The 27,798-nt window shown below is 37.6% G+C and overlaps 1 protein-coding gene across 2 annotated transcripts; it reads left to right on the forward strand.

The window, feature by feature from the left end:
* LOC143854820 (RAP release 2, galactose-binding-like domain protein, putative (DUF1997)) lies at positions 1 to 27,580 on the forward strand. Of its 2 annotated transcripts, none has more exons than XM_077364924.1 (6): positions 1 to 396; positions 501 to 691; positions 1,319 to 1,364; positions 12,062 to 12,144; positions 12,307 to 12,354; positions 27,161 to 27,580. In XM_077364924.1, the coding sequence occupies exons 1-6, from the start codon at positions 162 to 164 to the stop codon at positions 27,230 to 27,232; spliced, it is 675 nt and encodes a 224-aa protein (XP_077221039.1). In that variant the 5' UTR covers positions 1 to 161; the 3' UTR covers positions 27,233 to 27,580. The 2 variants fall into 2 exon arrangements, with proteins under 2 accessions (XP_077221039.1, XP_077221038.1); XM_077364923.1 differs by having other exon boundaries at positions 29 to 396; positions 12,238 to 12,354.
* Positions 27,581 to 27,798: the final 218 nt, after the last annotated feature.

A 27,798-nucleotide genomic window follows, 5' to 3' on the forward strand; every position in this document is an offset into this window, starting at 1 on the left:
TGTTGATAAACTATTAGAAATTGTACCATCCACTTCATTTAAAGAACAAGGCTCTCAATATCAAAACTAGGCAGTGCAAATCTCATCAGTTCTCATATACTGAGGCAACCTTCTATATTTTTGTCTTTTTTTCCCTTTTGCTGTATCTTTGCAGCAAAAGAATGGCACTAAGCACATCTTCAGTGCCCTGTAGAAGCTCCCTTTCTTCCTCCATACAACACCCTCAATTCATTCATTCTAATTCTTGTTGTTACGGGTATCCCAATAACGTTCTCTTTTCTAATTTTGGCACCAAACCCTCTTTTCGTATTTTAGCAGACTCTACTACTCCCAAAGCACGCTTCATCGCCAGGCGCTCTGAAACCACATCTGTTAAACAGCTCCAGCGTCCTCTAGGTATTAAAATCACAAAAACCCAAAACATGGTTTTCAATTTTGTTTGTTAAATAGAGAGTTTTTGATGGTATTATTATTTTGTTTTGTTTTGTTTTAATCTGCAGTTGAGTATATGAGTTTGCCTGCTAGCCAGTACTCGGTGCTTGATGCTGAGCGTATTGAGCGTGTTGATGACAACACATTTAGGTGTTATGTATATAGGCTTAAGTTCTTCGCTTTTGAGGTTTGCCCTGTTTTGCTTGTTAAAGTGGAAGAAGAACCCAATGGTTGCTGCATTCGTCTCTTGTCCTGCAAGGTATCTTATTTTTCTGTTTTTAGTTGGTTTTAAGGCCCTGTTTGGATTGCAGGAAAAACTTTTTCTTTCCATGAATTAGAGAGAAATGATATAATTATGGTTAATTTAGATGGATATTATCATAAATCAAAGGTCCCTCTAAGTAACAATTGAATAGGTTTGGCTCAAGTTCTATTTTTTCATGTGTAAAAAAAGTAGGAAATTTTAGGAATATTTTTCCTTTCCGAAGTTTTCTAGATAAGGTTGTTCTATTGTGACCTGGTGGTCACGGGTTGGAGTCACGGAAACAGCCTCTCTGCAAAGCAGAGGTAAGGCTGCTTACATCTAGACCTCCTTAGACCCCGCATTGGCGGGAGCCTCATGCATTGGGCCGCCCTTGTAAAGTTTTTCAGATAATTCCTGCAATCCAAACAGGGTCTTAATAGCAGAATTCTTGAAAATGGGGAATATTAAAAACCAAACCTTTAGTAGATGCAAAACCCATTATCGTATTTTATTTACAATTCCCTTCTCTAACATTAACCTTTAGATGCAAAACCTACTATATTGTTTTTTTACAATTACCTTCTCTAACATTTTCATTTATTTTTTGTACGCCTGATTTGTTTATCTGGGATCTGATAATAGTTGGAGGGTTCTCCAATTGTAGTTGCACAGAATGACAAATTCTCAGGTATGGTTTTTTATTTGGTAGTCTTTGTTGACATTTAATTTGATGTAGTTGTCGTGGATCTTAGAATGCTAATCAACTACATTATTGTTTATGCTAGTAATTGTGTTAGGTACCGTACTAATACACCAAAAGCTCTAGAGCTGATGGAATGCGTTAGGCAAGGCCCTTTAAACTTGTCCCATACGAGGCTGAGTCCCACCCAGTCCCATACCTTGGCGGGCCCCCACTCACTACCGAAACATACCACTACACTTCCGAATCTGCCGGCCTCAGTGGCCCACTCTGTGACAACTTCACTCTGGTGGCTTTGGCTTTGGCTTTTTTTTTTACCAGGTAGAACTTTCCAGGTAGTCCTCTCCACAGGTCGCCCCTTCCGTGACTTGAACATGGGACGTGATGGCTGCTCTGATACCAAATGTTAGGTACCTTATCGACACGCCAAAAGCTCCAGGGCTGATGGAATGCGTTAGGCAAGGCCCTTTAAACCTGTCCCATACCAGGCTGAGGCCCACCCAGTCGCATACCTAGGCAGGCCCCCACTAAGGACCGTAACAAATTGTTCCATATTTTGGATATTTGGAGTTGGTTCATACCCCCATATCTAAGATTAGCCTCCAATATTTTTGTCCATTTGTTAACCTAGTGTATAATAAGTGATATCGTAGAAAATTTTCGACCTTTGAAATCATTCAGATGTTCATAGCAGCAAAGAAGGGAATGGAAAAACATGGTGGAGTAAAAACTAATTGCACATGCAATAGGGGCTCTTAACACCCATCAGATCCTCATATGATGTGATCCATCGGCCTTAGACTGGATTTTAGTTAGTTTTTTCCATGAGAGACTTGTTTAAATAATTTATTTGAGATTTATTTGTATTTTTAGTTATAATTTTTTATCTTAGATGTTAGAGGTGTCCACATCAGCATATGTCCCACAGTTCTCACCTTTTCCCCCAAGGCTTATCATCACTTAAGTCTAAGCCCATACCTTACTAATGTAAAGTACGAAAGTACTATTTTGTTTGGAAAGTGTAGATTTACGTTTTTAGCAAGCGCGGACTTAAAGTAAGAACCTCCCCTCAACACCACGTATAGAAGACCTAAGGAGTAAGCTTTAAGGGTTTTGGAAAAAAAAAACAAAAAAAACCCCTCTCCCTCTTGTGATTTCTTCCTCTACTCTCTTTCTCGTTTCTTCTCTCTCCCTCTTTTTGCCACCCCTCTTTCCCCTCATAGCTTGTGTAGCCCCCCTCGTCCCACCCCCCTTTTTTGACTAATAACCTATGATTTGTGGATACGGACACGGAGTGTCGGACACGGCAAACCCCCAAAATTTAGAAAGGGAGACATGGCTAAAATATTAAGTGTATACAAGGTTTTAAATGTCCGTTTCAGTGGAAATTTTGGTAGAAATCATATAAAAAATTGACACAAATTTCGGTTTTTTTTTTTTTTTTTTTTTTTTTTTAAATTTCCACCAGAAAGTACAAAATTTCAATGGAAATCTTTACATTTCGGTGGAAATCTTTTACATTTTGGTAGAAATTTTGTAAATAAGGGTGAAAAATGAAATTTTGGGGAAATCATGTAAAAATCCGTTTCAATGTACCGAAATATTTCGACCGAAATTTCGGATTTCGGGCAAAATTTAAAACTATGAGTATATATAATCATGATTTGTGGACACGGATTCTTGTGTCGAGTTTCGACACGTATACAAGTTGTCTGACAACCACTTAAAATCTAGAAATGGTCACACCCCCCCCACCCCCCCCCCCCCCCCACACACACACACATATATATATATATATATATATATGAGAAAACTGTTGGTGAGCTTAAGCGCACCAAACCTATGGTACGCTTAAGCTCTCCAATCACATGGGGGGCCACTTTGTTAGGTGATCCAAAGCATTCATTTTAAAGTCCCTTACATGGATAGGGGGTGTACCAAAAATCAGCTCCATAGGATCATCCTAACCCCTCCATTTGTGGAGGACAAAAATGGACAGACTTGATAGATAGGGGGTGTACCAAAAATCAGCTTCATAGGATCATCCTAACCCCTTCATTTGTGGAAGACAAAAATGGGCAGATTTGTGTCTGTCCATTTTTGTCCTCCACAAATGGAGGGGTTAGGATGATCCTATGGAGCTGATTTTTGGTACACCCCCTATCCATGTAAGGGACTTTAAAATGAATGCTTTGGATCACCTAACAAAGTGGCCCCCCATGTGATTGGGGCGCTTAAGCGCACCAAAACTTTGGTGAGCTTAAGCGCACCAACAGTTTCCTCTATATATATATATATATATATATATATATATATATATATATATATATAGAGAGAGAGAGAGAGAGAGAGAGAGAGAGAGAGAGAGAGAGAGAGAGAGGAAAAGGATTGTATGCTCGAGCGTACCAAGCTTATGGTACGCTGGAGTGCCCAATCACATGTGGGCCCACTTTGTTAGGATGATCCAAAGCATTCATTTGAAAGGCCCTTACATAGATGGGGTGTGTACCAAACATCAGCTCCATAGGATCATCCTAACCCATCCATTTGTGGAGGGCAAAATGGACAGACCACAAATCTGCCCATTTTTGCCCTCCACTTTTGGTCCAGGTAGACGAATCCAACTAGTTTCATGATTAGACTTAGTCAATTTGAGCTGGGGAGATCCTTTCACCTTCATGAAAATTTTCTAAGGGATTCATTAGCCGACCCCAACTAGTTTGGGACAAAGGCTTAGATGAGTTGAGTTGAGTTGAGCTTTATCATGATTTGTAACAATATAAATATGATATTCACTTAACAAACTAATAAATCGTAGAATTAATCAACTTTAATCTAAAAAAAACATGAGATTATCAAATAGCAACACATGCTTCAATTTAATCCAGTTCTCTTCAGTCTCCAATATGCAGCGAGAAAGGGACACCAATAGGATACAATGAATATAACATTTGAATAAGTGTTTGTTTAGAGTTTTAGGTTTAGGGGAGGGGCTATAACAACTAATGTTAGTTGAAGAAGAGCTAAAAAAAGAGTTTATTATAAAAGACAAGGTCATAATAAAGAGATACACTTTTCAATAATAAAACAATAAAAGACTAGGTAATATTAAAGAGGTAAATACACTATTCACTAATGAAACATAACGTCACACTTGACATGGTGCAAATATGTGTCTACACACGCACATTAAGTCTGATATTTTTAGCAGTACATTTAAAATTGTCGAAAGGAGTATCGACACGCTTGTCGTGTCAGAAACGGCACGACACGTGTGTCAACAATAAATTCAAAGTGTCGGATAAAACATAGCTAATAACCCCCTCCCCCCTTTATCTCGCTCAATCTCCCATCTCCTCCCATCATTCTCTTTTCTCCTTCATCACTTCATCTCATCTTCTTTCCCTCATCCTCATGATTGGGATCATGAGCTGTCCCTCTTCCCCCTTCTCTCTATTATTCTTTATTCTCCATCCTTCTCCCTCTCTCTTTATCTTACAGTTTTCATGTCTTAATGGACTGAATAAGATATGCTGGTCGTACTTTAAACTTCTTGAGAAAAGTTGGCTCATAAAGTTCCTAATGTGGCTCCGTCTTGAATTTGAGGCTGCCCATGCTAACATCATTAGTGCGACCAAGTTTCATCACTCACAGTCTGTTCTGTCTGAACTTCTTGAGGTTTAAATTTGGGTTCAAACACAGGCAACTATGGATGCAGGACATCCTCTACACTAGACATGATCTTCTTTACTCAAGGTGAAAGGTTTTGTTCCTATTCCTGCTTAGGGTGCAATGCTATGAATGTAAGGAAATTCTACTTTTGGCTTCGTATTTCAAGAAATGGAATGCCTGTTCATATTGTTTTCGCCCCAGTCACATCATTTTTGAATCTTTTTCATGGCCAGAGGCTCATGGGGGCGGGCTGACAATATTGTCATGGGAGCTCGCAGGGAGCTGTATGAGGTGGTCTAGATTGATCCCAACGTGCCTCCCAGGTTAAAAAATCTAGCGCAATCTTTGATTAGTGAGCAACGACAAACCAGCCATCTACTCATGCAATCCAAAAGATGCTAGTGCTATTTCCACAGCCCTTTTAGCAATGGGTTTTTTTAGTAACCATAGAAATGTCAACTTGCTTCCTATGCTTCTCCACATCAATTAGAGTACCCCCAATTCAGAAACTGATAGAGATCTAATTCTTCCCGTAATCCTTGAAGACTATAATAATATCTAGTAAGACTCGTCTCCTTTGCTGAAGAGTCAATGTTTCTTTTCAAAGTTGATACATGAGTGCAATATTATTTCTCTGGGAATAAAGATCGAGCAGCCTTATCCCAAAATCCTTTGCAGTCTCTAGAATCCACAACTGATCTATGGTTGCATTGATTGAATTGAACAACACAGACATCACAATTAAATGAAAATTTTATGTTCTCACTTATCATATGCCAGATCACCACTCTTTGGCGCCTTTGTTCGCCCTGTGACATATCCTAATTAGCTGTGACCTCTAATATACATCACAACAGAACACACTGACCACTTTGGATAATTTTCTGTCTAACTTTACTGTTTTGATCTGCAATTTTTGTGAATTATCTCCGTAGCTACCCAGATTGTGTAACTAGTTTCCTAGGGTCCTTTTTTTGGAATGTAAGCCGGGATTGAACCCCTGATCTCTAGGTCCTAGGGTCTGTTTATTGCAGAAACAACCTCCAAATCATTGGTGGTGGTCATAATTTTTTGTCGTGCCTATTCAAATTTCAAGGCGTGACTAACGTAGATCGTACATAAGTTGTTATAAAAAAATCATTATCCAGAAATAACCAGGCATACATACAATCAGAGCCAAACCCTATACACATAACAGCTAGTAAAAGTTTACATACGCTGTTTTAAGTAGTAACTCAAAGGGGTAGCAACTTCCACTAGTAGTTCGCCTTCAAAAGATCAACTAAACACGAACTATGCTCTCATTCCCACAATCACTCTAAAAAATTTCATAATAATGAGGGTGAGCTAACCACTCATAGGTAACTAAACCATGATCAAAAGTTTAGAATTTCACTTGAAAACAACATCATTTTAAATAGGTATATAAATTAATAATATACACATCAATCTAGTGAAGTTCAAACAATTGTTCAGTTATAATTCTTATAATGAAATAGCAAGCCTGGCCCCATACTCCTGGCCTCATACTCTTGATTACTCTCCCATTCAACTTCTGTGGAATCCTTGTCATCGAACTTGTCTTCTTTAAACATCATGATATGTGATGTGTTCCTTTAGATGGTGTAGGATACACTGGGCATGAGCTAATCAATATTTTTGACCTTTCCAGAAAAGGTAATCGTCGTTGGTGAGTATGATGTTCACAAATGGGAATGGGTAGGGGAAAGGGAAGAAGGGTTGTCGAGAAAGGATGCTATCATGAGTGGAGAAATATGGGTAGAGATAGGTAGATGGATGATAAGGAAGAGTAGATGAGAGCAAGTAAGAAGGAAGATGGAGTACGAGAAAAAGGTGGGAATGGATCTCGGAGTGATTCATGAAGATCAGAATGAGGAGTTTTGGGTTTAAAAAAAATTGAAAAATAAAGAAAATGGGTTAGAAGGTGGAGAAATAATTAAAAAAAAATGAAGATAGAAGAGTTTTTAGGATGGACAAAGTGTTAAGGATGGTTCTTTGGAGGGTGAGGTGTGCTTCGGGTTTTTGATGGGTGTTCAAACGTGTGGGGATGGGTTTTGATGAGTGTTCTAAGAAACGGGAGGATATTAGGGATTGGAGAGTTAAATGACTAGGGTTTGTGACAAGAAGATTAGGTTTGTGAAGAGATGGGAGGAGATTAAGGTTTGAAAAATATAAATGACGAAGGTTTAAAACAAGAAGATTGATGTTCCATGGGTGAGTTATGGCGACATGCCCGCCTTCCCTATGGTAACCAACAATTAAAATGTCTCCTTATCGGGGGTTCTCCAAATAAAGTTTAAATCAATCTTTGGCTCTTCTTTCCCATGAAAAATAGGCTGCTGCATGCCAAAGAAAGAGACTGATGGAACCGTTTGAGGGTACAAATCTTTAAAGGGTTACAAACGTAGGCTTGAACTGATGCATTTAAGCGGCCAACTTCAATCCCATGACCATCTAAGAATAAAAGATGGGAAGAGAAGGTTTGAATCAAGAAGAATGATGGAGGTTTAAAACCTTTAAAGGTTATAAACACAAGCCTAAACTGACACATGAAGTGGCTGAGTTCATTCCCACGATCATCCAAGAATAAGTTTTACCCACGTCGCATGGGCCCATATTAGCTTTGTTGCAGTTTTATTTTCTGTAGCATTTATCTATTATTTTTGAAGTTATTAGTGAGATGCATATTATTTATGGGGCCACATGGTCCACAGCTTGTTTTGTTCCTTGTTTTTTTTTTTTTTTGAGTTTATAATGAGAAATTACTAGAGGTTATGATTTTATTTATTTAAGTCAATAGGCTCACATGTTTGGGTTTTATTTGATATTAGGTCCCTAAGTCTAGACGTCTATAAGTTGGGGTGGGGTGGGGTTTAAGCCTTCTACTCCAAGATGAGATATCTAGAGCTTTCTGATGAGAAAACTAATCTTTATTATTTATCTGGTTATAGCTTGCCCCCTCTCCTTGTATTTTGCTAATTTGATGATGGAATGAAATCGTTTTCTTTCAAAAGACGATTATTTATCTGGTTACATATATTTATATCTATATTAAGGGTACTATTGTTTTTTTTATTTAATCAATTATATATCCTACATATTTTGAATTGCTAGAAACCCTAATTCTTTTGTGAAGCCCTAAATCTGTCCAATATTCTAGCCACCCCAAACCCTTCTCGGTATGCCATTTTTTTTGAATGGCAGTTCTCGGTATATCAATACCATTCCATAATTTTTGTATTTATCCCCTCCAACTATCAATTCCTCAATATCAAACCAATACCTACCTTTTTGAGTCCTATTTCCACTAGGATTCATTTTAAGATCTTGTTTTTGTTTGCCATCTTACATCAATGAAGATGTTGGGTATATATGGAAGGAAAAAAGAATGGAGATGGAGATAATGGTTTCCTTTGATGTAAAACAACAAGAACAAATCTAGAATTAATCTTGCTCTAATAGGTCTCGGTTTAGTTAACCCAGCTATGATACAAGGTAATTGTTAATCTACATGAGAGAAGAGAGACTGAAGAAGAGAATACGTGAAATAAGGGAGAACTGAAGTTGCGCACAGCATATGCTCTACAGACCCATCTGGAAGATACTTTATGGCAAAGACCCAACGACACCCAACAGGTCGTGCTCCAGAAGGGAGAGGAACCAACTGCCACGTTTTATTTGAGTGAAGTGCATCCATCTCTGCGTCCATGGCAGCCCGCCACCCAGGATGATGTAGAGCATCTGTAACTGTCATAGGCAAACTAATTGAAGACATGCTAGACACAAATGAACGGAAGGATGGTAAAAGATGCTCATAAGAAACAAACTTTGAAATGGGATGTGCAACAGTACGAGAACGAGTACGACTAGCAATGGGTGAATCTAGAGTAGAAGAACAAATACCTGAAGGAGGACAATCTGACTGCGGAAGAGGATCAGCTGGCTGAGATGGTGCCTCATTCGTAGCAGTGAGCGGAGATGGTGTCTCATTCTTAGGAAGAACAACTTGTCTAGATTCCCGAGTATAAGTTTGCACTTCAGACGTGGTAGTTTTCCCAGTTGGACTCGGTGCGGCGTCAGGAACAGCTGTAGAGATAGGTAGAGGAGGCAGAGGAGAACCCATCACGATAGGAACTGGCATACTGGGTACATCAGTAGATAAAGGAGGAGAAGAATCAGCCGTATACGGTTGGTCCTCAAAAAACGTGACATCGGCGGAGACAAATGTCTTCCGAAGGCGAGGACTATAACACTTATAACCTTTCTGAGTACGAGGGTAACCCAGAAAGATACATTCTCCGCCCGAGACTCCAACTTGTCAAGACTTGGAGATAAATTCTGAACAAAACACGTACAACCAAAGACACATGGCACTAAGGGAAACGGATCACCTAAAGGATACAGGACGGAAAACGGTGTTTTCCCAGATAAAACAGAGGAAGGAAGACTAGAGGTTAGGGTTTTATTTGTTGAAGTCAATAGGCTCGCATGTTTGGGTTTTATTTGTTTAATTATCTGGTTACATATATTTATATCTATATTAAGGGTACTATTGTTTTTATATTTAATCAATTATATTTTCTACTTATTTTGAATTGCTAGAAACCCTAATTCTTTTGTGAAGCCCTAAATCTGTCCAATAATCTAGCCACCCCAAACCCTTCTCGGTATGTCATTTTTTTTTTGAATGGTAGCTCTCAGTATATCAATTCCAAGCCATAATTTTCGTATTTATCCCGTCCAACTATCAATTCCTCAATATCAAACCAGTACCTACCTTTTTGAATCCTCCCCTAGGTTTCCTTTCAAGATTTTGTTTTTGTTTGCCATCTTACATTAATGAAGATGTTGGGTATATATGGAAGGAAAAAAGAATGGAGATGGAGATAATGCTTTCCTTTGATGTAAAACGAGAAGAACAGATCTAGAATTAATCTTGCTCTAATAGATCTCGATTTAATTAACCTTGCTATGATACAAGGTAATGAGTCAAATATGGAGACGGATGTAAGAGGATAAGAAGAGAGGCTCATAATTCATGTGTTTTTTGTATTCACTTAGGGCCCGTTTTGATGCCGAGAAGATTTTGATTTGGATTTCTCACATGAGCAGCCCTTGTTGTGTTGTGATTTGGATCCAGATCAAATCCTTGAATTTCCAAATTAGTGACTGACAGTGAAAAAATCAAATTTCCAAATATGCTGTGTAAATAAGTAATTGGAAATTCACATATTTGGCAGTTTCCTCCACCCTCTTTGCTCCTCAACCTCTTCCCTGCAGTAGGAAGCACCCCCTTTCCCCTCTGTCTCCTTAACATGAGCTGGCAGATCTATTCATTTTGCATTCAAAACTCAATTCCAAATCCAAATACAAAATATGAGGTATCCAAACGGGCCCTTAATGAATCTTAATCAAATTACAATTTATATACTAATGACATAAAAATTATAAGAATACCCTTGATAAAAAATAATGCTCTCTAGGACATGCATGATTTTAAATTTTGACTGACACCGAAATTTCGGATGTCGGTTTAGACCTACACCGAAAGCACCAATTTCGGTGTCGGTCCAGATTTTGGCCGAAATTTCTGAAATTTTGGCCAAAATTTTGAAACTTTGGACGAAATTTTGGGAAAGTGTATTCTTTTTTTACGAAATTTACTTTTTTTTCCCAAAATTTCGGCTGAAATTACTGACCGAAATTTCGGCAAAAATTTCAGATTTGGCCTTTTTTTTACCGAATTTCGGCCGAAATTTCAGTATTTCTGCTGAGGCCGAAACCGAAACCGAAACCGAAACCGAAATTTTAAACCTTGCCGACATGAACTACACTCAATGCACATATTAACATGCCTCGCGGATATGGATCAACTACGAGCTACCATAGCGAATCCACACCCACTGCAGGAGTATCTTCTTACCCCTTCCCAGAGTTCATCCCTAGACACCTCATGTCAATGATTTATTATTTATGGTTGTATTCCATTTGAGCGACAACGGCTTTTGTAGTCTTGATGTGGAGTCTTTCAAAAATGTTTTTAGGCTTTAAAACAACCAAGGTTTCAATTTCGGTTTTGGAATGCGTTTCGTTCATCACCGGCTGAAATTTCGAAATCTCGGACGAAATCTAACGAAATCAAATAAAATAATATTTTATCTCGTTCCAAACGAAATTTCGGGAAAATATTAAATAAAGAATAAAATCCAGATTTTTTTTGGAGATTTTCCTTAAATTTCAGTCAAAATAATATTAAATAAAGAATAAAATCCTGATTTTTTGTAGATTTTCCTTAAATTTCGGACCAAAATTTCAGGGAAAATGAAATTTCAGTCGAAATTTTGTAACGCTTCGAATTCACGCAATTTTGGTTTCGGGGTTGACCGAAACCCGAAATTTCGGATTTAGGTCGAAATTTAAAACCTTGATAACAACCAACTCTACGTAGTCATCAATCTTGTTATTGTATTTTTTTTAAAGAATGCTGTTTTATATTTTCTTGTTGCTGAAACTTTATTTGACCATTCTTCCCTTTCTGTTATACCGATAAATGAATTGAACCTCTCTGATTTATCAACTTGCTTTTAAGTAACAGATTCCAAATCCTTGATATTTAGGAGTTTTTTTGTTAATGCACACCACCTAAGTTCTTTCTGTAATGAAAAGATTAACTGGTTTTAACTTCAAAACTTCAAATGTTTCCGTGCCATTGATAGCTTAGATCACTCATTTTGGAGGCCTTTTTACTGGGATCAAAATTTACATTTCTTTTCTATAGGTCCCCCCCTCTCTCTCTCTCTCTCTCTCTCTCTCTCTCTCATATACACACACAAAATCTGTCAAGAATTAATCCAATTTTAAGTCCCAGCCCTAAATTGAATTATGTCAAAAAAATTAAAAATAATTGAATTATATAATTCTAAATTAAAAAAATTGAATTATGTAATGCCTTTTCAGGAGTCATTTGACACTGATTTGATATGAGAATGCAGCATCAATGGTGAATAAAATATCATGCAGTGTCGGTCTGGGAAAGTCACCAATGCAACAGCTTACTTCAGACACAACTATTGAGGTGGCTTTCAGTTATTTTCACTATGTAATTTGAAAATTGACATCACATATTTTTCTGTAAATGGAGTTTCTTTGAACTTTCTACTACATTCAGGTTCTCATTGATATCCCTTTTGCATTTCGAGCAATACCTGTAAACGTGATTGAATCAACTGGTATCCAGGTCCTGGAACAAGTATTAATAGTAATGCTTCCACGATTTTTGATGCAGGTTAGTAAATTTGTATTGAATATTTCTGCGCAGTTATCAAATATTGGTGTGTTAATGAAGTTTAGTAGTTGTATTTTCTTGTTCTGGTTTTGTAGTGGAAGTCCATTAAAATTTATGCGACTGTTTGTTTTATTGCATTTCACTAACGTGGCACATTAGACATCTTTAAAATTGCAGCATTTAAATGGGGAAAATTCTATCCCATTGTCTGGAACAATTCAATCACATATGATAAATGATAATACAACAAATATCTTAGGCATGCCAATGTCAGACCTCTTGTGTTCTGAGTCTTGATCACCAGAAAATTTCTAGTTAATTGTTTAAATGGCTACATTGAGTAAAACTGTCCTTGTTGAAATATGCATTTGTACTATATTATTGTTGTTTTTGAGATCCATATCTAATTTTGTTTCTGTCATTGGTATTTTCTTTGCAAATGGTATCATATTTAGATCTCTATTTGATAAAGCATTGGACATTCTTTTCTTTTCATCTTCTTTAACAAAAGGCTGAATAAATTCTTTACGAATGTTTCCATGTTTAAGTGAAGGCATTTTTTACTTTTAGTGAGGAACTTGTTCCTGGGTAGAATTAACAGATGTACTCAGAAGCTGCTTTCAAATTCCCTTCTTTTAATGTTGGAAGGTCTATCCTTGATAAAATGGTCATCAGCTTCCTTCTAATAGAAATTTAATTTCCTGTTGAAAGGAAATCTTCATACATACAGTCTTTGTTGTAAGAGGAAGCAGGCTGGATTTAACAAGGTAGCAACTCTGTGTAGTATTATTAATTGTTGAAGTTAATTTTATGTAAATTAGGGCAGCAGGGAGAATACCCGATTATCAAGAATCGTGTATTTCAGAAAAAATCACGTAGTATATACACACACCCATGTAATCAATATTCTTCCCTCATCAGCCCTCGACCACCGATATCCTTTCTAGCTTCTCATTGGCACAATACTCGATTATCATGCGTTACGATCATGGGGGCGCATATTCTACAGGTATGTGTCCTCATCTGCTCATAAGAGTTTTCCCCAAAGGAAACAACACGCATATTTTCTAAATATAGTAATGAACATAATGGGCAATAATGATGCTATTCTCTAATCCATAGTTTTAATTTCCATCGAAACTGACACGAAACGACCGAAATGTTTCTTTTTCCATATCCACCGAACATACCGAAACTGAAACATATAGCTAAACCAAAATAGCAAGTGTATTAGTGGTTCATGTGTTACATAATACTATTTAAAAATCATGTGTTGCATAATAATTGATGTAGCATGGAAAGGTAAAGACTGTATCTCTGATACCAAACTGTTGTAAGATGAAAAGTAAAAAGCATATTGATATGTCTTTTTATCAGAATTAGGCCGTTGAGGATTTAAAGAGCACGCTTGACTGAATTTGAGGAGAGGAAAGTGTGGATTGCTGTAGGGTTTGGATGAAATGTAACAATTCTAACGCATTCATGGATTGATTGATGGTATTGATGGTAGGAATACATAATAGTTGACAAAAAGGTGTTTGTGAAAAAGAGTAAAAGAGAAGGTGGATAAGGCTGTGGGCAAAGAGTTTCTTAAGGCTGGATATGGGTCAATGGTGATCGGTGCTGGCTCATGAAATAAAGAAAAATAAACCATAGTTTTAAAACTCACCCGCATCATTATGGATTCCCTCGAGTTTGCCTTTTCCCTTGGCCGTGTTCCGCGTTTTGCCCTACAGAGTCAATAAAAACTCCTTTGACTCTCCTGAGTTATGATTGCGTCAACCAAGTACTCAGCTGCGTCAACCACATTCTTGGCCATGTTTGCGTCGAGTCGATAAGGATTTTTCTTGGCCGCATTTTGACCTGCATCTGCATTTTTAAATTCTGAAATAAACAATAATGGAGGAGAGAAGAAGAAGAAATGAAGGAAAGAAAGGTTTAGAGATAAAAATGACCTGACATCACATCAATGGTGTCTTAGGCATCACACCATTAAGCAAGAAGGCATGACACCAACTCGAAGCAAAAAAGTGAAATGATTGCACGAAGGGATATTACAGTTATGAAAAATCTCTTACAAGCCCTTTAAATACTAAATGACAAGATGCTTTCGCGCATCTTATAAAAACATTGCAGTGCTGAAATCACTTCCCTACACACACACACACAAAGTGGTTCTCACGAAATATAAGATTATGGTAGATTTAGGACTCCTAAAACTTACCCAAATCAAGTGGTAAACCTCAATTTCTATCACATCTATGACTCCTATGAACTTGTTACTTTTTCCATTGACTTTCTCTTAGACTCCTAAATCAACAAATAAACTAACCCACTTCATGTTCCACAAACACAAGGACTCCCTTATGTTGCAATGTAAGCTATAGTTACCACTCAAGTGACATGATGTCACCTTATGTCATGTGGGCCCTTGTGGTCAATTAAAACTTAAGTGATTTAACAAGATAAATGACTTTAGTGCCCCTTGTCACTTAAGATTTTTGTAATACATTTGTGAGCCTCATTTAAATATGTACAACTTAAAGAAACCAAGTGATATTGATGGGAAAAGACCGTGGTACCCGTCTTATAACTTAAGGGACTTGAAAGAAACCTTAATAACATAAAATATTGAATATGGGCCCTAAGATGGTCTCAATCAATTATATTTATATGGATTGCATCTGAAATGTGGTGTATATATTATGTATAAATATTTATATGAATATATATGCAATGTGGTATATATTGAATTGCCAGACATGCGTGACAATGCATGCCACTAGGTGTTCGATGCTATCAAACCACTTTGTTTTTTTTGCTTATTTGATGGTTTTTGAGTGTGTAATTGTGCCTATTCTAGCACTTCCTGAAGTTTTCTATTAAATATCCATCATTTGCATATGCTTCCATACGTTTCGGTAAATTTAAAAAATTTCCATAGGAATTTCCATCTGAAATCAACATGTTTCCATTTCCATCACAGCTGATACGTGTTCCAAAACCTAAAACGAAAGGTTAAACCTTCCTTAATCTCACACTTTTTCCTCTGACGATTGTCACTTCTATGATCTTCCAAACAATCATTGTGAGATTTTTTTTTTATATTTATCAAATAAAGGGACCAAGCCCAATGATCGAGGTGGTCAAGAAAATAACTGCTTAAAAACAAGAAAGAAAGTGAATACAATGCATCAAAGATCCCAATGCATGTGACAAGGATATGGAAAATAACCATTGCGAGATTAAGGGGCAAACCACTTGAATTTATGTTTCTGTTTCTTCATTACTGTAGCCTGTGACTCATAGTCATGTAGCCATGCTAATAATTGTTGTGTGCAGCCATGTGAGAGAATTCACTCGACGAAACAAGAACAAACTGATTCTATTCAATCAAGCAGTTAAGGCAGTTGCTTTTCTACATTTGCCAAAGCAGTTATTAGTAACAAGTTGGTCGAAGCTATGGGAGGAGATGAATTGATGCATGACCGAGAGGAGAAATAGGGAGAAAGAGAAGAAGAATAGAGGAAGAGAGGGATGAGAAGAATATAATAAGAAGAATAGGAGAGAAAGGGAAGAGGAAGAATATTGGCGAAAGAGGGGGAGGAGTAGGGAGTAGAAATCTGTGGGAGAAATTCTTTATTCATTTCAATTCGTCAAAAGCTTCTAATCTCTAGTACATGAGGCCTATATATAGGCAATGGAAATAAAATTCCATAGAAAAATAAGAGCCTAAAAACTAAAACATAGAACTGAAAATCCTAGAAACTAAATAACATGGAAATAAAAATCTTAGAAACTAAATAACATGGAAATAAGTCCCTAAGAGTCCTAATGGGCAAATATGCCTCTTATTCGGTCTACAATCCTCATCATGAATGCCCTCTATGGGAATGACGCATGGGAGATTGTTTCTAGGTCTGCACATGGAAATATAGTGGGTGCGAATGGGTGTCTAAATTGAAGCAAAAAATCTGATGATACAATGGACAGGTACAAGGCCAGATTAGTAGCCGAGGAATGCAACTAATACCATGGTCTGGACTACAGGAGACGTCTAGCTCAATAAGGCAACTTTGGTAAGTCTCATTGTAGCTCTAGCTATTTCTTTTGGATGGAAGCTAATATCAAATAGATGTTAAAAGTGCCTTTTTATATGGATGCTTACCAAAGGAAAGTTTATATGGAACAATAAGAGTGAGTTGAAACGAGAAACAAAGATAATTATGTCTGCAAACTGGAAAAAGCCATCTTTGGGCTAAAATATGTGCTATGGTTATGGTTGGATAATTTTTTCCAAGAGCTCATATCAAGGGGATAAAAAAGAAATGTCAGACAATTCACTCTTCATCAGACACACACCCTCTGGTATGACTCTGGCCTTAGTCTATGCCGATGATTTCATAGTCATTAAAAATGACAACTTTGAGATTCAGAGCCTTAAAAGATAGCCTAATGCTTTGTTTGGATGCTGGTAGATGTTGGGGGGATTTAGAGAAGAAGTCAAAGGGAAATAAAAAGGAAATCAAAAGGAAATCAGTCAACGGGGAGATTGTGAGCAAATCTCCCCGACGTTGTTTGGTTAGGGGTAGGAGATGTGCAGGAGTTTTTTTACCGTATTTTTTAAGATTTTTTTGGGGAATGTTATCAGCACTACTGTTTTTCGATGAGGGCACTCCTCACTTTATAAAAAGTACGGTATGGCCCCCGCACCATAGGATTATCCAAACCGTCCATTAGATGGGCCATAGCCTAAATAGGTTATGCCCCAAAATTATTTCCATTGGTTGATTCTAACCCTCCGATCTATAGAGGGTTAGGATCAACCCTCAAACATTCAGATTGGAGGGTTAGGATCATCCTATGGAAATGATTTTTGGAGCATAACCTATTTAGGCTATGGCCCATCTAATGGACGGTTTGGATCATCCTATGGTGTGAGCCATACCGTACTTTTAATAAAGTGAGAGTGCCCTCATAAGAAAACAATAGTGTTGATAACATTTCCTTCTTTTTTTTATAGGAATTTGCTAGCAAACTTCTCCTATGCCACTTCTCGGCATGTGGCCATCCTTGTGCAAAGATGCGCACATGGGCAAAGGTTGCTAGCAAAAGCAAAAATAAGCAAAAAAAGTAATCATTATAAAAAAAAGTAAAATAGCAGAAGTTATAAAGTTTAAATGAAAAATTACCTAGAAATGGTTATAAAGTTTGAAAATTACGAAAAAAATACCAACAAAATGTAATAAGATATGATAATTACGGAAAAAACTACAAGCAAAAGTAGAAAGTTATGACAATTACGGTGAAAAGAATTCTCCCATTTTTCCTTCAATTTGGAGAAATTCGTCCGGAGAATTTCGAGGGTTCCACGTCACCCGACAAGCGCCCGAAATAACCGGCGGTCAAAAGTCCAATTTATGCTAAATCCCTACCAAACACCCCTCGGGTAATTAGGAGAATTACATTTCCTGCTATTTTACTCAAAATAACGTAACCAAACAGAGCATAAAGGAGAACTTTGATATGAAAGGTCTTGAGAAGTTACACTAGTTTCTAGGCATTGTGATAGAAAGAGCAAAGGAATGATTTTGGCACAAAAAAATATGCTACTGACCCCATCAACAGATTTCATACGATGAATTGTAAACCACTCAGCACAATACCTCACATTACAAGACCTGGTATCACTTTTACTGTAAATTACGCCTGTCAGTTTCTGCATAAGGCATAGGAACATGTACAAACTGTAAGTGGATATTAGGTATATTAGAGGTACCACCCTTGTTCATAGATTATTTTATGGAACTCTTAGATGTAAATTTTGTTTTGTTATTTCGGACGAAACGGTTCGATTTCGGCCAGAAAACGGAACGAAATGACCGGATTTCGGCCAATTTTGGAAATTTCGGACGATATTTGACGAAATCTGGAATTTCCTCCGAAATTCTGAAATGCCCCTGGTAATGGCTACTTTTGTATTTTTACCGTTTTAGCCCCAAAATGTGACCGTTTATAGTTGTTGGGAAGGGCGTTTATAGCTGTTGGGAAGGGTATTTTAATCATTTAAACTTACACAAGCCATAAAAACTCTATAAATAGCCCTTTCCCCACCAACTTCTCCTCCACCTTCACATACATCTTTCATTCCTTCTCTTTTCTACTTTCACTTACACTCTTCTACTAAGTCTTCTACACTCTTCTTAAACTTCTATAATTTTAATCTAAGTCTATTTTGGAGCAAATGGAAGGCTTACCACTCTACAAATTTCCGAAGGCTTCAAACTTCAAGTGAAGGCTAAGTGGCTACTACTTTCTTCAAGTCAAGTTCAAGGGCTTCGATTCCCCTCTAAAGGCTTCAAGTCCAGGAAAGTTAAAGCTTTATTTATTTCCATTTCCTTTCTTTCATTTCAATTTCATTTCAAACTTCATTTCTCCCCTTCTTTTACTTCAGTTAAATTACAAAATGAGTGGTTCGGTTCCTTCTGGCGGAGCACCCTCTTTTGGTTCGGCACCCGCTAAATCGAATGACCTGGCATGGGCTTACAGAACATTGGTTGCGGATCAAAAAAACGAAGTTACATATTTTGTGGGAAAGTCATATCGAGTGGAGGTATAACCCGCTTGAAAGAACATCTGGCAGCTGTTCCTGGTGAGGTAGCAGCATGTAAAAAAGTGTCTGAAGATGTAAAATACCGAATAAAGCAACTCTTAGATTCAAAGAGAAAAGAAAGGGCTAGGAAGAACGTATCTAGAGCAGAGGTTGGTGGTTTTTATGGCACACCAGAAGAAGAGTTAGAAGAGGGGAAGAATAAGGAGGAAGAAGACATTGTCACTATACCAATGACTCGGCAAAAGGGAAAGGAAGTTGTTGTAGAACCAACTGGTATAAAGAGGAAGAAGGGAATCACAGGGGGAATCAGGAATTTTTTTGCACCACGAACAACCCCCTGAGCCCAGCCAAGCATTAAAAGTGCTTTGGGAACAAAAGAAACCATATATAGGGCAAACATGGCGATTGACATGCTTTGCTATGATGTCAACCTCCCTTTCAATGTTACCAATTCATCTTTTTGGCAACCTGTGTTCGATGCTGTGAATGCTGTGGGTTCGGGTTATAAGGCACCTACTTATCATGATTTAAGGTGAACTATTTTAAAGAATACAGTGGATGAAGTAAGCAACTACTTGGAGGAGATTAAGATGTCATGGAGATCCACTGGCTGTAGCATTATGACTGATGGATGGACACACCAAACAATGTTCCCCAATCAACTTGTTGGTGTACTGCCCTAAATGAGTAATATTCCTAAAATCCGTTGATATATTTGGCATAGTGAAGAATGTTGATGAATTATTCAATATCTTTGATCGGATTGTCGTAGAAGTTAATCCAGAAAATATAGTGCATTTTGTAACTGACAGTGAGCTAAGTTATAAAGCTGCTAGGAAAAGATTAGAAGCAAAATATGGTACATTCTTCTGAATTTCGTGTTCATCCCATTGCTTAGATCTAATCTTGGAGCACCTAAGCAAACTGAGTGTATTTCCTCACATAGCAAGCACAATTGAGAGAGCTCGAACGATTACAAAGTTTATCTACAACCACGGAGGCTTCTTGAATTTGATGAGAAAAAAAGCTCACAGGTGGAACGAAATTGTGTCGTTCTACTTGGACCAGATTTGCTACGAATTTCATAAGCATACAAAGTTGTTGAATCGGAAAGCACTTCGACAAATGTTCATGTCTGACGAGTATAGTATTAGTAGGTTTGTCCAACACTCATTGAGTGAAGAGGTAGTTAGTACTGTGTTGGACAAATCTTTTGGGACAATTGCAAGTACATTTTAAACGTCAGCGACCCTCTAGTGAAGGTGCTACTTTTGGTAGATCGGCATGACAAACCGGCGATGGGTTACCTATATGAGGCCATGGATAGGGCCAAAGAGAACATCAATGAGAGGTTGAAGAAAAAATCAGATTATATGCCCATCTAGAGGATCATTGACCAAAGATGGGATAGACAACTCCACAGTCCCCTCCATGCAGCAGGATACTATTTTAACCCTGCTCTCTTTTCTACTCCGACCTTCTCCAAGCATAGTGAAGTCACCAAAGGCTTGTTGGAATGCGTTACACGATTAGTACCTGATGAAACTACACTTGACCTCATCAACAATCAAATTGAGACATATCGAGAGGCTACCGTATGTTTGGAATAAAGCTTGCAATCCGTAATCGATCGAAGTTGGGACCAGGTATATTTGATTTGTTGGTTTAATTAAGTTTATTTCATTTTAACTTTCAGTTTCTCAACAAATAAATGATTGGCTATTGGTTACTTTACAGTTGCATGGTGGAATCAGTTTGGAGGTGACGTGGAGGAATTACAGAGCTTTGACACCAAAATCCCCAGTCAGACCTGTAGTGCTATTGGATGTGAAAGGAATTAGAGCGCCTTCGAACACATCCACTTTGCAAAGAGAAATAAGTTGGAGCACTAGAGATTGAATGACCTGGTGTTTGTCCATTACAATATGAAATTCCGGCAAAGGTATACAACTTAATTTAATGTTTTCAACTCTCATCTCATAACTTTAAACTTTAAGTTAGGTTTAAACTATTAATCTTAATGTTTTCAGGCAGTGTTTAAAAACGCGAATGTGACGCGGAACGCGGCCGAAGAGAAACCTTGTTGACTCGGCGCGAACGCGGTTGACGCGGCCAATAACGCGGTTGACGCGGCCAAGTTATATGCTTTTTAAAGTGTTAAAAATATAAAAAGATTTAAAAATAATTTTTCTTACTAAACTTTTGTAGAAAATTCATGCACTTTCAAATTGGGCATTGGATTTAGGCGAACGATATCAGCCCAACCAATGTTTAGTAATTGCACAAATTCAGCTTGTCCTCTATTTTTAATTGACTTGTAAGAGCTTTATGGGAACTATAGTAACATTTTATACTTATTTAAATACTAAAAGACGACGATTTGCAAAACAAGTCAAAGTAGGCTGCCATAGTAGTGATGAGTTTATGCCTGTCATTCAAGCTAGGCTGTGATGACAAGATAAACCCATCGTGTATTACATTGCTTGTCCTTTCACTGTACATCACTCTGCACAAGAAATTTAAAAGGGGTAAGATAAGTATTATCCCCTAGTGTATCTATAATTATTTTATACTTTTACTGGGGCTGTCCCTATAGAAAAGAAGGGTGAAAATATCATTTCTCCATCTTCTTCGTGAGATAGGGTTTCAGGAGGTTTTTTATGCGAAAATGGGCAGAAAGTTAGCTTGGTGTTTCAGATGGCATAGAGTACTCGGCCAAAACTCGTCGAGTCAGGGGCTCCCAAATGCGGCCGCTACAGATCCGCGTCGACTCGGCCGAGTTCCGAGCCGAGTCAGCGAGTTTTAAAACACTGTTTTCAGGGGCTTGGTGAGGAAATCTTCCACCACTAGCGACCCTTTGAGTATGGATAATCTGGATGTTATGATAGATTGGGTTTCGGAAGTTGAAGATGTTAGTTTCACGCCGGAAGATATTGGTTGAGAAAATCTTGAAGCACCTACTATGGTTGGGGCCAACGACAACGATGACATACCTTTTGAAGAAGATGTTCCTCCTACTACTGGTGGTGGTGGCAGCGACGGCGACGACGACGAAGACATTGAGTATGATCATCCGGGTTGTGAATTAGGGGTGCAACTTGGGTCGGGTTCAACCCGATTTTTGCTCTGGTTGGGTTGACTATATGACAAATCGGGTTGGGTTAGGGTTGGAAAAAGCCAACCCGATTTTAATTCTGGTTGAACATCGTATAACCCGACCCGACCCGTAACCCGATGGCATGTGTATGAAAATGCAAGTTTTCTAACTTCTGGTTACTTTACTGTGTAGAAAATTGATTTAAATTTTGTATGTGGGTTCCCTTTTATGTTTCCATTTTCCAATCCTGTCTCTTTCCCCTTTCTAATTCAGTGCTGTTAAAGTTTACTTTATTTTGGGCGGCTACTTCATTTTTAAATTGAAATTTTATTGCCCTTGCCAATACAACCCATTTGCCGAGGTGTATAGACCTTGTAAGAGAAAACCAGCTACCATTTCATTTCATTTACATTTTTACAATTTTACATTGAGGAATGAAATCCCAGCCCATTTTTCCAAATTCCATCTCCCTCCTTGACTGCAACTGAAATTAGATGTTCATCTCTCTCTCACATCTGTACAAAGAGTGGATGTAATCTCATGTCGGAATATATTATCCTGCCACTCCTCTTCCGCCATGAACGAAAAGGCTCTCCTTCTATACCTATCCACGCCATTACATGAGAAGATGAAGCAATCAACAGGTTTTTTTCTTCTTCTGATGCCTGTTTCAACTTGTGAATGTTTTTTTTTTTTTGCAACTCGGACCAGGTTTGGGTTGGGTCGGGTTAGGCATAAATTTTCTCAGGTTGAGAGTCGGGTTGGGTCGGGTTAGGATTGAACGTTTGGTCCTTCGGGTTGGGTCGGGTTGAGGTTGGGTTCGGGTTAGCCTCAACCTGACCCAACCCGACCCGAGTTGCACCCCTATTATGAATGATGCTCTTGAGACATGTGACTTATGAGAGATGATATCATGTATTTCTTTTTTAAGCTTTTCTATGTATCACTTGCACTTGTGCAAGAAAATTTCATCTTTAAGTAATAAAAATGCATTTGTTTTACATATTTTAATTCATTTACTAGTTTTTTTTATCTCTTTCTATCAATTTTTGATTTTTTGGGATTTTTCTCATATTTTTTACATTTGTTTTCTTCAACCGAAAAGTTTCTGATTAAGAACAATACCTAATTTAGAAAAAATCCTACACTCCTAATGGGATTTAAGACTTTAAGACTGTTTAGGGCTTACACGGAAAACTAAAAGAACACTTAACAACTAACCTAGGGTTGAATTAACGCCTAATTAATCTATGGGCAATAGGAATAATGAGACTTAAATAGCATAAATAATTGTAAAGATTGTAATTAAGCATGAACTAAACTTTATACAAATCAAAGCAAGCGATAATGATTCATAAGATGAATTGAGAATAAAAGGATTAGTCCGAAACTAGGCCTACGCATGCAACCAATCAGATGAACTAAAAGATAATGTAAGACCTATCAATTAGATGTAACTAAAGCATGATAGATTAATAATAATCATTGAAGAAAAAACAAAAAAAATGTCCAACAGCAGGAATTGGGTCAAAACAGTTCAGATTTAGGCCGTAGGGTATTTTGGTAATTTCAACAAATCTGGAAATTGAAGGAAACTGCTGTCCAGATCTTAGGTAAGGGTTTAGGTAGGTACAAGAAAGGTAATTTTAGGATTTAGGTTATGATTTGATCGTAGGTTTAGGTTATGGATCTTAAAAAAGAGTTTCTGGGCTTGAAAAGGGTAAGAACTTGCAATAGGGTTAAAAAATGTTTGAAAGTTGAGATTCTTGTGAGTTTTAGGTGAGATTTAATCACTAAAACAATCCCTAAAAATCTCATAACAAGATCTTGAAGAACAAGGGAGATCTATGGATTTTGGGTTCTTTTAGTTTAGGCAGTGTTTAAAAATGCGGATACGACGCGGAACGCGGTCGAAGAAAATCCTTGTTGACTCGGAGCGGACGCGGCCAAGAACGCGGTTGATGCGGCCAGGTCTGATGAGTCGTAATTTTTATAAAAAATATATATAAAAAAATACAAAAAAATATATAAAAATAATGAAAAAAATAAGTATTAAAGAAACAACATTTATAATTATCGTCATAAACTAAATCTTTAGTGATATGAATCATATATTTCTGCAAAAAAAAATACATTTAGGGACATGATACATTCAACCATTTTTCTTCCCCAGGCCACCCCCTTCTAGTGTAAAAGAGTAATCATAAATGCACTAGAGTGGGCTAGCCCAAGGAAGAAACAGGGGCAGATATATCACTTCTCTATTTTTATCATGGACGGTGAAAAAAATATATAGGCAATGTTAAACATTGAACCACAGAATATTACACATTATTGGGTACTATGATTGTATGTTTGGGGTTATTTTCCAGTGTGTCAGGAGACCCAAAGATCTATCAAATCAATGGACGGTTTTGATAATTGCACTAACCCAGCTTGCCTTTTCTTTTTAAATTTGCTTGTGAGAGTTTTTTGGAAATCTAATAACATCTTGACATCTGTTAATTAATAAAACACAAGATGAGTCATTATCAGTGGCCTAAAAGATTTAGGGAAATGATACATTTGGCCCCTTTCCTTCTTTGGTCCACCCCCTTGTAGTGTAAACGAATAGCCATAAATACTTGAGGGGTCTGGCCCAGGAAAGAAAACGGGGTGAATATACCACTTCCAAATAATATTTAACCTCCTAAAGACGCTCGTGAGAGAGGGAGAGCCATTCATAAATGCTAGAGAGAGAGCCGTTCATAACTGCTCCTATAGAGAGCTGGCCTAGGAAAGAAAAGGGGTGAATATGTCACTTCCTAATAGGTTAATGATGGCAGGTGAGAGAGAGGATGTGATAAAGCATGCAGTTGTACCCCACCTATTCTTCCTACTTAGCTTTAAGTACACTCTATGGAGTCTATTCTTTCTCCACATCTTACACGTATAAAGCAAGTCAGATTGCATTTACTCGAGATAAGTCTTCGATTTGGCCAAACTCAGCCCGACTCGGCCTGGACTCACCGAGTCCGTGACTCCCGAACGCGGCCATCACCATTCTGCGTCGACTCGGCCGAGTTCCGAGCTGAGTCGACGAGTTTTTAAACACTGGTTTTAGGGTTCAAGAACAAAGAAAATAGAAAATTTGATTTGCTAACGTTGTTTGTGCTGATTTGATTGAAGAAATAGAAGAGAATATGTGAGAGGAAATGAGAGAAGATGGTTCCAAACCACAAGAAGAAAGAAAGCGCAAATTTTTGGCTTCAAGCAAAACGTCAATTATATTCAATATTCAAAAGTCCCTTAGATTTAAGATGTATTTATAAGAAAAGAAACCTAACCTAAGCAACTAATCTCAACCATTCATCTAATCCAAAGTAAACGAAATAAAGTTAAAAACTTACCAAAAATAGTAATTCCGTAATAGACGTATGCCACTTCCTAAAAACACTCATAACTTGCTCAAAACACATCCAAATCATATGATCTTGGGCTCATTAGATAGGTAATTGAAAAACCTTTCTAATAATACCAAAAAACACGCCAAACGGATGAGATTTGATGCCTAAAAGGTAGGCTACAAATAAAATGACGAAAATAGAAATTAAATAATAAAAAAAGACGCCGATGTCCGTAGCCCATGCTAGAGCCTCCGCATCAGTATCGTCCACGTCTGTGCTTGTAAACCTTGAATTCACGCCCATTGTTGATGTCCCGAAAATTTATTGAAATTTCGTTTCGGTCGCCAAAACGAACTGGCCACTGAAACGAAATTTACAATTAAGATGGAACCCATCGACATAAAAGGGGTAAAATTCGAAGGATACTCTAATGTTGATTGGGCTGGTGACCTAGATACGGGGAAGTCAAATGACATGGTGTTCTGTATCATGGTGAATAACTATTTTATTTCATGGACCGTCAAGAAGCAACAGATAGTTGCAAGATCCAGTGTTGACTTGGGTGTAGCATCTTTTATAAGCGCTTCACATTAATTATAGTTGTCACAGTCTCTATTGTGATAATCAAAGAGATCAAATTATTTCAGAATCCAGTCTTTCATGCGAGGATAAACATATAGAGATCGCAACCATTTTATTTGGGAGAAATTAGAAAGCAGTGGGTCACTCTATGTATTATGATCAGGTCGCAAATGTCTTATGAAAGGGTCTCACTACAGATCATCACATGCATCTAGCCGATAAGCTGATTATGTTTACACCCTTGTTGGCCTGGAGAAAGCGAGTATTGTACTGTCACAATTATAACAGAATAAGCCTCCAATACTTGCTCGACCTTGGTTCCGTTTAGAACTTCCATCGAAGTTAAAACTTCACGCACCTTGAAAGGGTAGAACGCCATATTTTATCCTTTGTCACTTTTTCTGAAATAACTACACCCCCCCCAATTCCTAAGAATGTCCCCCATGTAGTATGATGAGATTATATTTTCACTTCTACCCCATGAGACAAGATCAACTTTGATTTCAGCTACAATCCTTCCAACCCTCCACTTCTCTTCAAAGATGCGTTTGTTCCTCTCTATCTAGATATGCCCTATCAAAGCAAAAGGTATTAGACTCCAAAGAGTACAACCCGCCTTTCCAAGCGGTTCGCTACTCTAGCGCAATATAATTTTCTTGATTGGTCTATCGAAGACCCAAACCATACAGAAGCTTTTGATGATTGATCTCCAAAATTATTTTCTTTGAGGCATTCACACCTGTTGTTTCTCTTGTTCACCACTGTCCAAGCGAAAACGGCAACCTCAATCAATTAAACACTATAAATATTTTCCAAAGGTCAGAGTGGCCATGAGTTGGCTATGAATTGTAGTATGGGTAAGCTCAGCTACTTTTAAGTTTTATCCGTTCTTGTGCAGAACAAGCTGAACCTCTCCCACTTTGATTAGCCTTCCTCTACGTTCAACCATTTACAGTTTGGATCTTGGTTATCAACTTGCATGCTCATACTTGTGGCAATTTGGGTGCTTTTTTTGTTGCAGAGTTGTGGATAATTTTTGCATTTTGATGTTTTCTAAATTAAAGAGCAGTATTTGACTAATCTTGAATATTTTTTTGATTATATAATCTTGATTTGTTTGATGTTCAGCTTGTAAAGGATTACCAAGCATGGGCCACTGGCGACACCTCGAGGCAGCCTCTTGGGACGGGTGAAATTTGAGACGAGGCCAGCGTTACCATGATGATCGTTTCTTGATACAAATCTTTGAAGATCTTTAGTCTCCAATATCTGTTTCCATATGATTCTTAAGAATAGCTCTTTTTTCTAGGAGGCAGTGGCTTCTAACATTTTCTCCCACATTGTTCTCCTTTGTTACCCTCTGGGGGGAATAGACGAAAGCCAGCTGAATGTTTCAAGATATCTACAATTATAAGAATGTAGATTACAGTTCAAGGATGTTGTTTTGTGCTCATTTTTTCCCCATGTCCTGTACAATCAATTCTTCAGGATGATGCTGTCCTCAAATATGAATTCCTTTTCTCTTTAATATAATATTTTGTTGATTGATGTTATGTGTCATAGGTGCTCACCAGTTCGATGAAAAAAAAAATGTTATGTTTCATAGATTTCTATTTTCTTGTGATTGATTATTTGATCTTATGTACCATTTGCCTTCGTCTTTTTACTCTACAATTGCAATGATCAAGTTAACTTGACGTGAAACTAGATGGATGGCGCCATTAGGATTCTTCTTTTGATTCTTCTATCTCTGGGTTAGTTTGGCT

Source organism: Tasmannia lanceolata, unplaced genomic scaffold (genome assembly GCF_043159265.1).
Source record: "Tasmannia lanceolata isolate RefF3 unplaced genomic scaffold, GAP_Taslan_0.1 ptg000020l, whole genome shotgun sequence".
Classification (NCBI taxonomy): Eukaryota; Viridiplantae; Streptophyta; class Magnoliopsida; order Canellales; family Winteraceae; genus Tasmannia; species Tasmannia lanceolata.

Bases quoted from the DNA above. Each gene is read 5' to 3' on its own strand.
- LOC143854820 (XM_077364923.1), top strand. From the start codon at position 162: ATGGCACTAAGCACATCTTCAGTGCCCTGTAGAAGCTCCCTTTCTTCC. The intron at 692-1,318 runs GTATCTTATTTT...ATCTGATAATAG, and splicing joins TTCGTCTCTTGTCCTGCAAG to TTGGAGGGTTCTCCAATTGT. The intron at 12,355-27,160 runs GTTAGTAAATTT...TTTGATGTTCAG, and splicing joins TTCCACGATTTTTGATGCAG to CTTGTAAAGGATTACCAAGC.